The sequence below is a fragment of the Eulemur rufifrons genome, chromosome 15, assembly GCF_041146395.1.
Source record: "Eulemur rufifrons isolate Redbay chromosome 15, OSU_ERuf_1, whole genome shotgun sequence".
Classification (NCBI taxonomy): domain Eukaryota; kingdom Metazoa; phylum Chordata; class Mammalia; order Primates; family Lemuridae; genus Eulemur; species Eulemur rufifrons.
In genome coordinates this window covers 79,092,884-79,110,522 of record NC_090997.1, presented here as the reverse complement: position 1 = coordinate 79,110,522, position 17,639 = coordinate 79,092,884, and the positions used below count along the sequence as shown (strand labels likewise).

At 40.0% G+C, this 17,639-nt stretch overlaps 1 protein-coding gene across 1 annotated transcript in view; it reads left to right on the top strand.

Annotated features, from left to right (window-relative positions):
• Positions 1 to 384: 384 nt before the first annotated feature.
• Positions 385 to 17,639, top strand: part of ARHGAP18 (Rho GTPase activating protein 18) — a 121,119-nt gene continuing 103,864 nt past the window's right edge. Inside the window, exon 1 of the mRNA XM_069488196.1 lies at positions 385 to 537. Coding sequence (XP_069344297.1) covers positions 425 to 537 — 113 coding nt within the window. The 5' untranslated portion in view covers positions 385 to 424. The remainder of the gene's footprint in view (positions 538 to 17,639) is intronic.

Genomic DNA, 17,639 nt, shown 5'->3' with positions numbered 1-17,639 from the left:
GTTACATGAAGTAGCAGAAATTATCAGATGGAAACAGGAATTGGGAAGGGGACAAAAAAGGCTCCGCAACAACTCATTGTTTCCTAACCAAGACGGCTTGTAGTTACATTGATGAGTTGAGCGCACATCCTAGCAGTTTAACCAGATCAGAATAACTCGGGCATGGGGGCCACCAGCATTCCCCTCGTGCACTAGGGCCGCTCAGGCTGGAATTGCCCCGAGTCTAAACAATACTCTTTGAGTCCCAGCTTTTGATTGGACGGCCAGGAAGCCCTTCAATGAGAGGCCCCGCCCCTCCTGTGTGAATCGCCGGCCTCGGGGGGCGGAGCTGGCCGATGCTAATGAGCCGAGTTGCCGGGCGAGGCAGGAACTTATTTCCCCGTTTCTGTGTCAGGATCGCAGAAATTATGCCCCTTCTCTCACCATGAGCTGGCTCTCCAGTTCCCAGGGAGTTGTGCTCACTGCCTACCACCCCAGCGGCAAGGACCAGGCCGTGGGGGGGAGCCATGCAAAGGCAGGGGAGGAAGCCACCTCGAGGTAAGCCCTGGCAGTTGGAAGCCAGAAAACAAAAACAAAACCCTCTTACCTGCTCCAGGAAAAAAGTGACAGGGAAGTTGGCAGCGGGGAGAAGGGCATTACATCTGCACGTCGAACAGAACCTAACCTAACCTCATGCAGCAGCAGAAATGTTTGGCGTAGTTTTTTAATGTACTTCTCATCTCATCCAGTCCAAGTGTGAAACAGCCCGTATTAAGAATGGTGAAGAGGGATGAGAAGGAGCTGGGGATTCTGCTGTATGGCTGTTGGACTAGTTGCCTAGCAGGTGCACTTGCTAAATGCTGAACGATCAAAGAACTATATTTGAAACCTACCTCATGAGGTGGAATTCTTGAATGGGCTCAAGGCACTGCCACTGGAACTGTGAATTGGGAGAGTCTGCCAAAAAGCAGGGAGCTGTTCACTGCACAAGCTGTTGTTGTTAGAGCGTGTGTGTTTTTTTTTTTCCTCTTCTCACTGAAAGCAAATCTCTTAGGCAAAGAGCCCAAGACACTGGCCTGTGGCAATATGTTTCACATTCTTTTGTGTATGTGGATTTTTTTTTTTTCAGGCATTCAAAAAGGAGTTTTTGTCAGGAGATAGTACTCTGCTGCCAGATGAAATGTGGTTAATGTTAAATCACTTTATAGGCAGGGAGGGCAAATGTTCTATAGACCACTCAGGCGCAAAGAGTACCTTTCTCCCTATCTGTGTACTTTGTTCTGTTTTCCAAGGGCTTTTTTTTTTTCTTCTTAATGACCTTCTAACTAGCTGAACATTTTTTTTTTTTTACCTCCAGTCTAGATATAAATTGTACACATTGGCCTAGAAGATTGCAAAAAGCAAATGCTAACCTAATAGCCCAGAACACTAAATTAGTTATCAGTAAGCACATTTCCTCCTTGATGCTTAATGTGGCAATAAAACCTTCTTTGTTCTTATGTGACTTATGCCTATGCCTTAAGCTGAAAGAATGCTTTCTTTCATTTGTTTTAAAATCCCCAAATATGAGGGAGGGAGAAAAATCAAAGGAATGGTTGTAATACTCTGTGTTGGGCTCCCAAACTGACCAGAACTTTTTTCTTACATAGCATCTGCAGGCTGTATTTCATTGAATGAATTCATTTCCAGAGATAAAAGGGAATTTTCTGCTTGTGCTTTAGATGTCTTAGCATTTTATTTTCTGTGATTGTAAGTACTTTCTGTGAGAGATCATGAAGCGTTCTCATCCCTTTTTCTGGTGAACAGTGATGTATTAGTAATCTTTCAGTAGTAAGGAGCCTACTACACCAACCCCATACTGGCCATAACTTGGATTCCACAGGACAGACAAAATTTTCAGAATTGTACAAGCTCAGCGAATTCTCCAGTGACTTTTAGGCTTGTGTGGCCCGGGGATCTGAGCTGAATCTTGGATCTGGATTGTGAGAGTGGGTAGAACCTTAGGGGCCTGGATTCCAAACCTCTCAGTTTTACCTTGGGGACTCAAACCCCAGGGGTTAGTTAAGTGGTTGCAAGGTTCTAATCCTTTGCCTGTGGCTGCATATCCAATTCTGGAGACTCCTCCTGCGTTTGCAGTTTGGCAGCTTGTTGTGGGCGGTCTGTCCTTGAGTGGGCTGAGAGAACAAGAGAGGAACAGGTCATTCTCAGTCTATGCAGAAGCAGAACCAAGAGGTAGTAAGGTGGCAGGGTTGGCAACTGCCCACACAGTGAGTGCTGTCTGTGGGGCCACAGCTCCCAGTCAGCTCCCAAATGTCTCCCCCACTGGCTGCCATATCGCCTTCCCAGACTGGGTCCAAATTCCTACCACTGAATTAGTCCTAGGGATTGTTATTGAAATTGGCTGGAGAAGATGGGAGGGTTGGGAGAAAAGACAGAAGGAGAGATTAGGGATAGTGCTTATTGGCTTTTACCCTTAAGCATGGGATAATTAATCAGATAAGCTTACTGTTACTTTGGGAGTTACCCTGTTTAGCCTGGAAGGATTGAGATACTAGAATTGGCATGTGGGTGGGAACAGATGGAAAGAAGGGTGATTTGAGGGTGGGATGGGGTCAGTAGTGACCACCTAAGGAATGGTGGGGTGGGGATGCATATGACTTTGGCTTTGGCTGGGTTGGTCAACTGGTGTTTTAAGCATTGAGAAGCTGCTCCAAGGTATAAGGTTGATGGTTGATGCCTATTTTAAAAAGTTATCCAAAAACTTAAAACTCTTAAATAGAGGCCCAATTGGCTGCATTCCTTTCTGCCTATTTAAAAGTTGTAGAAGGGAGCACAGAAGTGTAAGTTTATCACAAGATTTTGTCTCTTTAAAAAATATGTACTTTGATGAACTGTTTAATCAAACAGTTCAGTAAGATGAACTCTTGTATATATAAATAATGCCATTTCAAAAGTATAAAGGGCTATGTGTGTGATTTAGAATATTTATAGAAAGTATTTGATTTTTAGCCTAACTTTACCAAGTCCTTTTTTTATTATTTTGGTGTTTTGAAAACCTGGGATATTAGAGAATTAATATTTTTCTAAGTGATCTGTTAGTCTAAAATTCCCTCCATTCCATTATCCCTCTTTATCAGAACACAGTCATTGGATGCCAGATAAAGGAATTCCTCCCACTCCTGGGTAGAGCCTCTCAAATATTTATAGCATCCTGTTTTCATTTCTTTTGTAATGTTTCCTCCTCAAAACATCAGGATTTGAAGAAATATGTTAACATTAGTTTTTCAGGCTGACTTGTACACAGTTAAATGTTTCCAAAGGAAACTACTTTTTATGAGTAGCTATATTTATAAGACTTGTTTTTCAAGCAGGCACGTAATATTTACTTTTGAAAAGCAATTTTTCAAAGAATACTACATTTTGTGTATTCTTACTGTTCTCTTGATTTTCCCATCATTTTAAGAAAAATGATTCTGATTTTTTTGTATCATCTTTTGACTAATATTTTAATATTAATGTTAAATGATATTTTTTCTTATTGGACCACTTGACTCTACCTCTATAGGTCAAAGAATGAGGTACTTTTATGTCTTCCATGAATAAATGTATGGCATTCATCATTTAAGGTCTTGTTGACTCATTTGTCCTTGGTACTGGGAAGGAAGGACCAAGAGGCACTACAGTGTGGTGACACTGGGCTCTACCACCAACCTGCCTGGGGTCACATCCCAACTCCCATTGGGAGTGTGCTCGTGGAGGAGTTATGTAGCTCTCTACCTGTAAATTGAACTTCATAGTACTCACCTCCCTGGGACAATTAAGTGGAATGATCCACGTGCAGCTCATAGACCAGTGCCTGGTTCATAGCTAGCTACTACTTACCACTAGGTAAATAAAAGGAAAAAAAATATTGAACTTTGCAGCATATAGAATATTTTTCCTCATTTCAGAAACATTTTCATAAATATCATTTTTGTCATGTGTTAAGAAACATGGGCATGATCCATGTGTGTGACTTAAGGATGACATATTGGAAAATGAACCATAATGTAAAAGTTTAGGCCTTTGAAGTTTGAAAGACCTTGGAAATGTCATTTTGATCCATAACATCATTAATGATTTGAACTAGTAACAGTGGCCTATATTGGCCTGTCTTTGGGCATGGATGGGCATTGAGAGCTGCAGACATTGAGTTTATGGCAAGATGGGATGTGGGTAGATCCTCATTTGGCAGCAGGACTGCCTCTATGCTTCTCTCCTCTGCTTTGAGAGCCACCACTACCAGCAAGCCAAGTGGGGGAGGGCTGTCATCTTCATGTGCTTATATCAGTTCTTGACTTGTTCAAGTTTGACCTGTTCCTTGGTTCTATGAGCATAATCCTCCAATCACTGAGCTCTTACTGCATGGCAGGCATCATCTAGGTGCTGGGGCTAATGGGGAACCAAACACCTGTGTGTGGTGGGAGGGAGCCTGGAGTAGAAAATAAAGGTGTGAGCAGGTGAGGGGGATAAGCCCCACAGAAATCTGGGGGCAAGAGTTAGGGGAAGAGCTTTCATGGCAGAGAGAAGGTAGGGAGTGTAGAAGCCAACGATCCTAGATTAAGTCCAAGAGCAAGTACCGGAGAGCACAGAGCCCTACCTGGCTGGGGGATGGAGGTAAGGTGGGGGGGAGGGAGGGAGAAGAAAACAAGGTGGAAGCTGATAGCCTTGCACAGCATTTGAGGACTTTGGTTTTTGCTTGAAATAAGATGGGATGCCATGGAAGGTGGGGCGGGGGGGAGGGTTTTGAGCACTGGAGGAAGAGAGCAAATTGCAGTTTAAAAGGTCCCTCTGGCAGCCCTGTTGATTATAGACTGTAGAAGCAGTGACACTACTCAAGAACCTAAGGCGGTGGTGGCTTGGACCAGGATTTCCATCATTTTGGTAGTGAACAGGGTGGGCAGTGAAGTCTTTTGAAGGTACAGGCTGTAGGATTTCCTGATAGTTGTAGTGTATAAGCAAATGAAAATAATTAAAAATGGTTGCAAGATTTTTGGCCTAAGAAACTTGTAAGGATAGAGTTGCCATGAATTTAAATAGGGAAGACTTCCAGAGGTGTGTAAGGGGGAGGGGTCGGGCCAGACCTGAAGCTCAGTTTCGGGATACAACTTAGAAACATCTTTTTGAGAGAAGCATTAAGAAGGATGTGATTGTCTTTTTTGATTAGTTCAGTATTTTTTACATGTATCTGCACAGCATTGTAAAAAACTATGTACTATACCATTAATAACATTCCTTCCTTCTGAATTTGTGTATTCTCTGAAATTAAGTTAGTTTTTGGTGAAAAAAGGGATAGTAATGAGTTTTTATAATGCAGTTAGTGTACTATACGAAGTAACATTTCCTTTTATTTTTCTTTACCTGAGCTTTTAAAGGTAGTTTTCCTCATTCTAATTTTATAGGATTTGGTGACCAAATGCATTTTAACCTGTCTATAGGGATAATTGTTTTCTAGATCAACCTTGTCCTCAATTTCATGGCATAAGGGTACTTTTTAAAGACCTATTTTCTTTACCGGGCTTTAGAAGCCCTATCCATGATTTTCTCTTAAATTGTTAAAAGACACACCCAGTGTCCAACTGGGCAGTTCTTACCTTCATCTAGAGATCTGTCAGATTTGCCTTTTGATTGCCCTCATTGAGGAGACCTGTGATTTTTGTGGGCCTGTTTAAAGTTGTCTTTATGAAACTTATTATTAGGTTTATGCCTTTCAGATATAAGGATTAAGAAATCACAAGAGCCACCATCCTCCTCCCTTAAAAAACCTGCTGAAAATTTGCCTTGTTTTCCATGACACTTTTGTCACTTCTCTTCTTGTACAACAGCACTCTATACCCTTGTCTCTTCTGAGTGAGGCTTGCTGTCATTTATATTTTATTTTTGAAAACATTTTAAGTTCTATTTGTATTTATCATACTTCTATGAGTATTGAAGCAAAATGATCTCAACATTTAATGATGCATTTAATGATATGCATGATTGCTATTGGACTGTGTGACAGTTAGGCTTAGATCATTTTTAATAATTGGACCAACCACCAGAACAAATTATCTTTATTTTTCTTTTATTTTTTAATTCCCTGCTAAGCTGTAAACATCAGTCTCACACATGCATTAGAAAAAGAACCTAGTATCCTAGTTGCCAAGGCTGCTCCTAGCCAAAGTAGAAGTTCCCTGTGTTCCTTGCTCACAAATCCGTGAGGTCTCACTCCCTTTGGCTGTCTTCTCTCTCCAGCCTCTTCTTGATTTGGCTGTGTCCAAGAGTCCTGAGAAGACTTTCTCCTTGTCGTCCTTGTGATATCACTGTGACAGGAACTGGAGGTCCAGGCAGTTGGTCTTAGTGGAGATTGTTAACAGTGTGATCACCCCATTGGTTTGGTGTTTGTTGCTAGACCAGGTGTGATGACAACTCTCTCCTGAACTCTCCTTAAGTGCTTTCTGTCCTAATCCAAATTTTTCATTTCATATGAATACTTTGAGAGGGGATGGTTTGTTGTAAAAGTTTTATTTCAGTGTGATATTTAATGGGTTTTTCTTTTTCTTTTGATAAAAGGAGATAGAGAACAAGAAGTCTCATTATTTGAGGAGAGTGGGGATGTGTCATGGGGTCAGGCGTGGATTAGGGCAGGAGGAGCAAGGGATGATATCTGGATCATTCTGAAGGCACATTCTTTTGACTTCCATGTTTGTGCTCTGAGTTGGCCAAGTTTATCCTCTTTTTTTGCAAGAAATAAACAGAAACCATGGAGACCTACACGGCCAGTTACCACATCTGGAGTTTTTTTCCATACCCAAGTTCACTAAGTATCTGAATTTCTGTGTTGCAAGAGAGTATGAACTCTCCTCTCCTTTACACATGCATTTGGTAGTTGCTTTTTGGCTGCAAAGAGCTCGTAAGTTTCTTTAGGGGAAATGAGGTTTATCACAGGAATCTGGGTCATAGGGAATAAAGGCATCTCTTCTCTTCTGCCCTCAGTGACTGGTCATGTGGTGACACTCGTGGCATTTCTGCTTTGTCTTTGAGACTCTTACTCTTTTCTACCCACTGGCTTTATAATCTCATCATTTCAGCTTGAGCGTGTTGGCTGGTAACGGATGCCCTGACCTTGTTGCCTTCTGTCCTCTTACATCTGATAGCAGCTCAGTGACCCATGTCTTTATTTTCTCATTTTACATTTTTAGAAGGGATCAGCTTTGCCCAGTTAATCTTTTTGAACAGGCCGTAGTAGATCCTGAGGCAGCTTATGATTTGGCCATTCTGGGTCTTTTTTAGACAAGCAGGGTCTGTGGGTAGGGCAGACTTCCTGGGGAAAGGAAGTGGCATCTTTGTTAAGATGCTGAGGACATAATACATTTACCTGTGTGCTCATTTATGAAATCAGTGCAATAATGCTCTGCCTGCCTCGCAGAGTTAATTATAAAGATCAAACGTGTAGCTTTGGAGAGTGTTGAGAAGTTAGACAGATGAGGAGCATTATTACTAAATCCTTTTCAGTACAGTATCTTAAATTTTCCCCAGACGTTTCATTTAACCAGAGTTGTCATACTGAACCTTTAAATGTAATTTGCATTTTACTTTTTTGCTACGTATTCAATTGTAAGTTTATTGAGGGTGGAAACCTTACTTGTTTTGGGGGCTTCTTTAGGGTGTGTCTCTTTATACCCACGCTTCAGCAAAATGCTTGGTCCACTCTAGGCAGTTAATAAAACTTTGAATGAGTGAATGAGTGAATGTGAGAGGGAGGAGGTGTAGTGACTGCATTCACAGATTTTGGAGCCAGACTGCCCGAGGCGAAGTCCTGGTTCTGTTATGTAAGAGCTGTGTGACCTTAGACAAGTTATTTAGTGTCTCAGGGCCTCAGTTTTTCCTTTTTCTTCTGCAAACTGACGATAGTAATACCTAACTCAAGAGTTATTGTGAGAATTGAAGGAGTTAACATATGTAACATACTGACAAGAGCGCTTGACAGAAAGTGCCACACGCTTTCTATGATGATGACGAGCACTTAGACATGGTTACCCACTGGTGAATTAATTTGGAAATAGTGTTGGCAAGCACTGTTGACATCAATTTGTAAGCAGTTTAGAAAATATAATAAATGTTTGCTTTGATACCCAGGCAATATAACTTGTTTATTTTAAAAACAATGAGATAAGTTAAATAAAATATGGCATATTACTATTTTTTAATAACTGCTGTGAATATCAAAAAAGAATCTTAAAAAAGCTTAGAGCTGTTGAATTCTTGTTAGGCCCAGGCGACTGTTTTGAATAGTTTCAATGCTTCATTTTGAGGGGATAGTAATTTGTAAAGCATTCGTTACTCTTAATAAGATGGAAAATCATGTAGTGTAAAGCAGGAAAAGTTATTTGCACATGTTCCTCAAAGAGCAAATTGACTTTAGGTTATCTATATACTTGCAGGTAAAAGTATGAATGTATCATTATAGCACAAGTATTTGAGAAAAAACTAATTTTTATACTTTTTTTTGTCTTTAAAATATGTTTATGTGCTTTATGAACATCTGTTGATCTCATAACCCAGAAGTGCTGTTTCATGGAGCAGAGCTAAGCTGAGGGTATGATACCCACAGCACAGATCTAGGGGGCATGTCTCCCTCACTTCCTCTTAAGCCTTGGGCCCCATCCTCCTTCCCACTTAATGCAAAAACTTGAAAACTGTGCTGTTAGTTTTTCTCTCCCTCTCTGTCTACCTAATAAATTCACTTACATGCCTACTGTGCTAGAAACTTTGTCCTCCTAGACAGTTCTTCTCACATCCTTCCCTGCTCCTCCATTTCAAATTTCTAACAATTTAGTAGTTCCTGCTTACAAATAGCTCACAAGGGCAGGCTGCTTTGCTTCCACCTCTAAGAGACTGGAGACTTTTTTGGTGGAGGTGGAGGTAAGTAACTATAGGAAGGTTGAACTGGAGGGAGAGTAGAGATTTATGCCAATTAGATATGCAGAAGGCATTTTCCATAGGGACAAAAATAACATAAATGATACTTAAATTCCATAGAGCTGTAAATTGTCCAATTCTACCTTATGGATTAATAGATTTCTTTTTTTCTAGCCAGAAAACTGAAAGTGCTATTTGTTTGTAGCATTGTTGCTATGGGACACTGAGTTCTCAACCACAGGTTTAGAAATAAACTTTTCAAACCCAGATAAAATCTTCAACTAAGTTGGGGGTTACTCTTCAGTGTTTCTCTGTTGCCTCTCAGGACCTTTGTGAATTGAGAAGTTAATGTGCTGGATTTTTGCTGCCTCTAATTTTATCTTACTGTATTACATGGGAGCTTTGCAAACCCCAATAAAGATGTCTTTCCACATCTTCTAAATATGTGTCTGTCTCCCATTAGGGGTTATATATATGGGTTATATATATACTTGTCTAGATTTGTCATTTATTTTGGAAGATTTAGGAAGATGAAAATTGACATACGTTCTTGTGACCCTAGTTGAATCAAATTAGAATTGTATAATGTAATTAATTTAGTAAAATGAGAAATGCTTTAACACCATGCTGCTATAAAACTAGAACTCTGTAGAAAACTCTTGGGATTCACATTAATAATAATTTTGAAATTTTGGTGGTTTGGCTGTAGAGATCTGCTTTATCTCTGAATGCTAGTGACTATCAGATGCCATCTCTATTTGAGGAAAATAATAGGAATTGTATATTGTTGATGAAAAGCATAAAATTAAAATCATACTTAGAGATCTGAGTAACTCAGAAAGGCTTTAAGGATATGTAAATATGGAATATCTTAAATTTTAAAATTTTTTGAAAAAATTTTAATGGATATTTCAACTAAACTACTGTGAAGGTCCTTGCTGGGTACAAATGATAAGCCTAGAAAAAATAAATATAAGAATTCCTGCTCTGAAGGAGCTTGCAATAAAATTCAAATGGATTTTAAAACAACTTCTTCAGATCATATTTAGGAAGCCTTGGCGTGGTTCTCTCTTTTGAGGTATAAAACTTTAAAAGAATTTGTTGTTGAGTAATTGAGATTAAGTTTGAGTAAGAAAAAGTAACTTGGCAACTGGAAGTTGAAAGTGACTTAGGCTATTTATAGGTGGTCTAGAGACATGTAACTTGATCAACTTATTCTATAATTAATGTTTTTACTAGAGTTACTAAGTGTGCGCCTGTTCATTTCTCTCTGTTCAAATAATATAGTCAAAGCTGTATCATTGATTGTTAGTTTTTAAATTTATTATTGAAAATGAGGATATATACTTTAGTATTTCCAGACTGAAATATAGAATTATAGAATTTTTGAATTATTCTCTATTATAGCATAATTGTACATTGTCATCATACCGGATATATTCAGATAATTATATAAATGTATTAATTCCTTGTTCCCTGCTTTTGAAGAGCAATGTTTATATACTAAAGAATCAGTAGAGGCCTGGCAGATAATATAATAAATGAATGAAGTGGCTGACTAGAAAGTGTAGGCCTCACAAAAATTTGAATTTGGTAGAAAATGTCAGCTAGAATTTTTAGCTAGAATTTTAAAAATATTGAGTAAGCAAAAAAAAAAAAATTCATCTGCAGTTTGGATCTGACCCAGGCATCACCAGTTTGTGACCCTTTTCCTAATGGACAAGGTTATCAGTTATCTGTTGCTATATAACATACCACCCCAAAACTTAGGAGCTAAAAATAACAGCTTTCTCTTATGACTCTGGAGGATCACAATCTTTTTGGGAGTCCATTAAACACAATGGGCCAAGGTGAGGTCATCAAAGGCTTTTTCTTATACATACTTATTTGGTGCCTGGGCTAGTAGGTTATCCCTTTCTCCCCGTGCTAACTTGGGCTCCCTCATAGTATGGCAGTATCAGGGTACTCATACTTCTTACACTCTTGTTGGCTTACACCAGAGTAAGCATTCCAACAAGTCTAAGTGGAACCTACCACGCTTCTTGGGACCTAGCCTCTGAAGTTACTCAGTGTCACTAGGCGTCATTCTGTTGTCCAGCTAATCATAGGCCAACTCAAATTCAAGAGCATAGAGGAGGCTGGGTGCAGTGGCTCATGCTTGTAATCCCAGCACTTTGGTAGGCTGAGGCAGGAGGATCACTTGAGGCCAGGAGTTGGAGATCAGCCTGAGCAACATAGTGAGACCCCATCTCTACAAAGAATTAGAAACAAAAAAATTAGCTGGGTGTGGTGGCGTGTACCTGTAGCCCGAGCTACTCAGGAGGCTGAGGCAGGAGGATCACTTGAGCCTAGGGGTTTGAGGCTGCAGTGAGTGAGCTATGATTGCACCACTGCACACCAGTCTAGGCAACAGAGCAAGACCCTGTCTCTAAAATAATAATAATTATAATTTTTATTATTTTTTTTAAAAAAAGCATGGAGGAGTAGGCTACCACTCTCAATGGGGGAATGACATGCACACAGAAGGAGAGGATGCGGTTGATGGTGGCCATCTTTGGCAAAAAGCTACTCTGTTATTCCAGTCTCTTTACATTTGGCCCTACCTTCCTTTCATGGTCTTATTGCCCACTGCTCTTGTACAAAAATCCCTCTCTTGGAGCTTGACTTTAATATTTTTCATCAGTATATAAATGCATATTTTATGTGCATTTTTCCCTCTGCCTTGCTTTGTTTGGTAACTTTATATTGGAGAATTTTTCTGTTCGTAAAGAACAGAAATGCCTTCAGCAGGGATCTGGTATTAATTTTTCTTTATCCTAAGCACTAGATGGATGCAATGCCCTGCATATAATAGGACTCAACTATATTTGTGAACTGATATTTGATATTTGGAAGGATTGGGATTTTATTGTTTGCAAGACAATTTATTATATAGCCTTTTTTTTCTTTCTGCCGAAAAATTATGCTTGATTCTCAAAAATGTTTTCTAACAAAGGATCTAAATTCAGATTTGATTTTGGACGTGAGTGCCAATTTGCATTTGGGAAGAGTGGAGTCCTGAGAAATAAGGTACTCCTTTGAAAGAACGTGACAAGGTCTACCACATAGTAAGTTCTCGTGAAACATTAGCTAGCTATTATCCTTTTAGTATGATAAATTAAGCTGTTCCCTTCATTTATTGGCAGCTAAGTTGCCAAAAGCCCTTGTTTGTTTACATCCAATAATATTTACTCTAAGGGACTATTGGACACAGATGTAGTATTTTGGAGTACATAATATTTTTTGAGATCACATATCATGTATGGGAAACATCCCAGAGGCTATATAAAAATTAATTGCCAGTATTTGAGTTACTTGGTTTTTCTACTCCCAGTACAATAGTTACATTTAGCAGTCATCCAGTGACTGTTATCACGGAGCCGCCACATACATAAATAGCATCACTGTAGGACTTCCTTCCTTTCTTGTTTAGAAACTTTTGCTTTATTGTACCTATTACTAAGCTCTATTCGCCTCTTGCCACACTTCCTTCACAGAAAGAAAAATGACTAGGCAGCCCTCTGAACTATAAGGAGGAAAAGTGTATTTCCTGTAAATGAGGGTTTTTTTAAAATAGTACTTTAAGATGTTTATATCTCTTTAAAAATATTTTGTATCTTCAGCTTAGGACTTTTTTTGTGGGAACTTAATACATAAATTTATTTGTCTGTAGAAATGATGGAGATACTTTGTCAGATCACTTAATTGCTAAGATTTTAATGTCATTTAGAGAAATAAATTTTCACCAATTTCCCCATCCCCTATGCTATAGATTGGAAATCGTATCATCTCCATTTTGTAGGCAAAGGAAAGAGACCAATGCTTTTTTGAGCTTTGTTTGAAGCCTGAAGCTTGAAGGCAAAGTCCAGGCGAGGGGCTCATAAAATGAAAGGTTTGTTCTAATAGCTATTTACACATCTCAGGAGAGACTAATACTTTGTTAATCTGCTTAAAGCAAAATTTCTTCCATAAACTGGTGTTAGATCCCTGTTTCCCAAATTGTGTGTGAAACACTGTTAATAGGTGTTCCATTAAAAAAGAGTTTTGTGGTCCAATATTTTGCTGTAAACAAAGTTGACTGCAGGACCTCTTGTAAGGTGTAATGTGCTAATGAGTATTTTAAATCCATAAAAGATAGATGCAGAAACTTTGTAGCAAGCAGCATATTCCAAATTCACTTGACCTAGGTAGGGGCTCTTATTTTTTGCAGAACACCTGCCAGTGTTCCAGGAAATATAACTTGAAATCCTGAAATATTGCTATCTCTTTTTATATGGAAAAGTGTTAAACATTCTATATTTTGGAATTAGTAAAATATTTGGGGCTCTTTTATAACAATAGTAGTAGTTTTTAAACTGCCTTTCTTCTGCTGGCCACCATACGTATTATAGATACGGGCATGCTCTGCAGACTCCTCTTGATGAACTTATTTTCATAGTAAGAATATTTCTTGCTTTTTCATACCAAAGCTTCATCGAACACATGTATTTTAGTGAAACATTTTTTTACCCTATGTCTTTTTAGGGAAAGTTTATATTCATGCTCTCAAACCAAATATGACATTTTAAATACAAATGTGGGGGCAATTATCTCAAGTGGCATATTTAGTGTGATGTAGACATGTTGAAAAACATACACAGTGTCAGCTAAGAGGCTATATGCCATGGCACTGCCTGGAAGGAACACTTACTAATTGTTTAGTCTTCAGTTAACAGCATTTTGCATTTTAACATGATAGTTTCTTTATTCTGTATTGGGGTTTTGTTGTGTGTTCTGTTTTAAAAAAATTGGTTTAGTGTCTTGGGTAGATTTTGCATTTGAAAGAATGGGACAATCTCAGTGTTTTCTTGCAGAACATTGACTTTCAGGTAAGGATCACTCCCATTAAGTTGGAGAGGCCATCTCACCTCATTTCATCCTCCTAACAGCCCAGTCAGGCAGGGGGTATGATCCCATTTCCCAGATGAAGAAACGGAAGTACAGAGAGGTAGAGTGCCTTGCCTGAGGTCACCCTGCTAGTAAGTGGCAGGGCTGGGATTTGGACCGGGGCAGTTTGTTGTCAGGGTCTTCACCACTGTGCCATTCAGAGGAATAATTTTGCTTCCAACTTTTGTAAGCTGAATTTGATTTCTAGAAGTGTGTACAGAGAAAGTGGAAAGACAATGGAATGTTTGAAGGTGTGGTCGTTTGTGTTTGTTTTCATAATAAAAGCTCCTCGCTTTGGTCTTTAGAGAAGGTTATGCCAGCCTGGATTCTAGGCAATTCGTTGGTAGTAAAATAGGCACGTTGGGAAATCACCTTAACTGCCTTCAGGTGCCAAGGTACTATTTACTGTGTTGAGGTAGTAAATAATTTTACAAAATTCTGCCATTTAGTAAATCATTTTGTGTAGCCTTGAGAGGTCTCCTGGCATTTCATGGTCAGCTGTTCATGTAACTGGGGCAAATTGTATCGTAGAGTAAAAGAAAAATAAATAATTATTAAACACTCTCTGTATTCCAAGTACTTTAAAGTAGAATTTGTTTCATCCTCATAAGGTGAGAATTATCATCTTCATCTTAAAGAAAACACAGGTACATGGAACACCTGGTCCCAGATCTCACAGCTTACATGTAGATCAACTCTGATTTGAACCTTGGCCATTTTCATTCTACTGAGAGGTGTAGAGTCAGTGGAATTGTCATTTTTCTCCCTTCAAAGCAGATGTGAGGTCGGGCGTGGTGCCTCACACCTGTAATCCTAGCACTCTGGGAGGCCGAGGTGGGTGGATCACTCAAGATCAGGAGTTCAATACCAGCCTGAGCAAGAGCAAGACCCCGTCTCTACTGAAAATAGAAAGAAATTAGCGGCCCAACTAGAAATATATGTAGAAAAAATGAGCCGGGCATGGTGGCGCCTGCCTGTAGTCCCAGCTACTCGGGAGGCTGAGGCAGAAGGATCGCTTAAGCCCAGGAGTTTGAGGTTGCTGTGAGCTAGGCTGATGCCACGGCACTCTAGCCATGGCACTCTAGCGAGACTCTGTCTCAAAAAATAAATAAATAAATAAATACATAAATAGCAGGTGTGTCTGAGTGGCAGTGGGGCCTCAGTTCTCGGGGAGAACATCTTGTATGGCAGGCTGTGATCTGATCTTCCAAAGTAGCAGTTTGATGTGCCGTGGCTATGGTGGGGGCTGTGGGGCCAAGGGGGAAGTGAGGGTTCCTGCAGATGGGGCTGAGGAGAAAGCCCTGGCCTGGGGTCTCTCTTCTCTCTCCATCAGTGAGCAGTTGTGAAATGGAAACCCTCTTCAAATGCATTGAGAATGTCCCGGAACCAGTGTGATACCAGTGTGATTCAGTAACAAGGTATAATCCTTTAAAACACTATTGCCACCATCACCATCATCATGGCCATTAATGTTTGTTTGTTTGTTTGTTTTTAAAAAAGACTGAATAATCAGATTTTCCTTAGCCCTAGATATAGGCCGATAAGGCAGCTGTGAGTCTCCATTATCTCCAGGTCTCCCCTAGCAACCTAGATGGCTTCAGCACCCTTTCTGTTGCATGAGAACTTCCAATTTGGAGAATCCAAACGTGCAGTGCTCTGGCTGTGAAGCAGCTTGGAATTCTCACAGTTGCCTCTGAACAGCCCTTTTTCACCTCGTAAAGTCACTCAAATGCTTCAGGACAAGGACATTAAAGTCTTGGCCTACCACAGACCCAAAGGTCTCAAAATAAAATGACCTATTTGGTGTTTCAAAAGCTCTTTTGATTAAATTACTGAAAATATTTAAGAAGGTGCTGAGTGAAGGCTGGCTGACTTTTAACCATGGATCTCTTTCATAGCATTTTAGATTTTCTTGATTTATAAATATTCACCAAGTGATCAACTCACTACAGCTCTTTTAAGATCTTCTCCATTTTTAGGCAAAGTAATGTGAAATTTGTCAGAAAGTTGAAAGTATGAGGATTGCCTTATTCTTGGTCTTAAACCTAGACCTGTCCTATAAATAGGTAATTTCCAGGCCAAGGTGTCCCTGCATGACATGTTCCCATAAATGTCCTGCTGCCACAAATTGCAAATCTTAGCAAAAATAGAATTCTGTGTCCACTCAGACTGTTCTTGCTTTCTTAGGATGTCATCTGTGTGTTGCCTTTTCCAGGTAGAGTTATTTGGGTGATGTCTGTATGCTTTTGTATTTGTCCCCTGAAATTCTGTGCTGTTTTAAGCTCCTTGACGTGATATCATTTCTCTGTACTTAGACAAAGGGTTTGCATAGAGGGAGCTTCCAAAACTGCCAAGTTGACAGACCCAGTGCAGGGAGGACAGGGAGAGTGAAGGGAAATACAAACCGTGTGTCACCTAGGAACCCAGAAATAATGAAATAGTTTTGAGAAAGGGGCCTACTCAGGCAAGCTTAACTTCCAGGACAACCTGCCTCTTTGGGGAGAAGGAAGGAAGGGACGCATGCATTTTTTAAAGAGTAAAACATTTCACAGTGTAAGAACAAAATCCATAGAAATGCCCAGGCTGTCCAGCCCTTGTCTTGGGCCAGTGGTCCTAGAGGTTTCATTCTAAAGGAAGAGAGGCTCTCTGGGCTTCAGGGTCTAGAATGGAAAAATAGGCAGGAGCCTGGAGAGGAGAATAATTATGGAAGGAAGGGACAGTTGCTTCTGTTACTTTAGAGAGGTGTGTGTCAGTGCTGAGGCAGCCTTGGGTTAGGCTTAGGTGGCCATAAGAGGAGACTTCACCTGACATGCTTATGGCAATGGAGGTGGCATGCCAGCACAGCCAAGGACTGGAGGAGCCACTGCGGGCTGACCGGGACATCAGGTGCATGAGCAGAGCAGTTACCAGAGTTCGTGGCTGCCGAGAAGAGTATCCACAGTCCCTGAGCAGCCTCTTGGGAACCTGAAAACAGACTGTGGGCGGGAGAGGACCCCTGCAATTATGTGGTTGGCGTCTCAGCCAGAGACCTGTTGTTTGTTGCCATTGTGACCTAGTTCATACCCCCTCTCTTATGCTTCCTGGAGCGGTGGCACCTGTTCAGACGTACCTTCTTTCATTTTGTTCATTGATAGTACTGAAATAACAAATGTCGCTTATAAATTTTTTTTCTGTGAACCCTTGGCCAGTAAGTTTTAATGCTTCAAGAGAGCTACTTTTCAAATCCCCACCTGAAATCGTAATAGTCTAAGCACTTTGAAGAAATGATTGCAAGTGAATTTCATAAGGAAAAACCAGCTTACTCAGCAAAATGTCAAAGTATGCGCAGAATTCCTTTTAGATTGAGATAGATCTTTCCATGGAGATGACTACAGCAAAGGATCTGCACTATCTCCCCACACCCCAGTTCCTATTTTCTTGCTCTTTAAGTCAAGTTCCCCAGAATTCTAAGGGGCCCCATGCTGATAAGAGCTGGGGCCAAAGTCTGAATCTTTTATCAAGGACTGGGGTTAGGGAAAGTGTGTTGGTGTATTTATGTTGAAGGTGACCATTTCTGCGTTATTCACTTCCTTCTCTCTCCCTTACACATACAAACTCCTTCTTCCCCCATCTCATCTTGATTAGTGGGCTAAATTAAAGATCGAGTATCCAGTTAAATTGTGAGAATTTTGTACAGTGTTATAACATGCATTGTATTAAAGGATCAGCTTACATTGAGCACATATGTAAATGATTAAGATACAAAGCAATTGTTA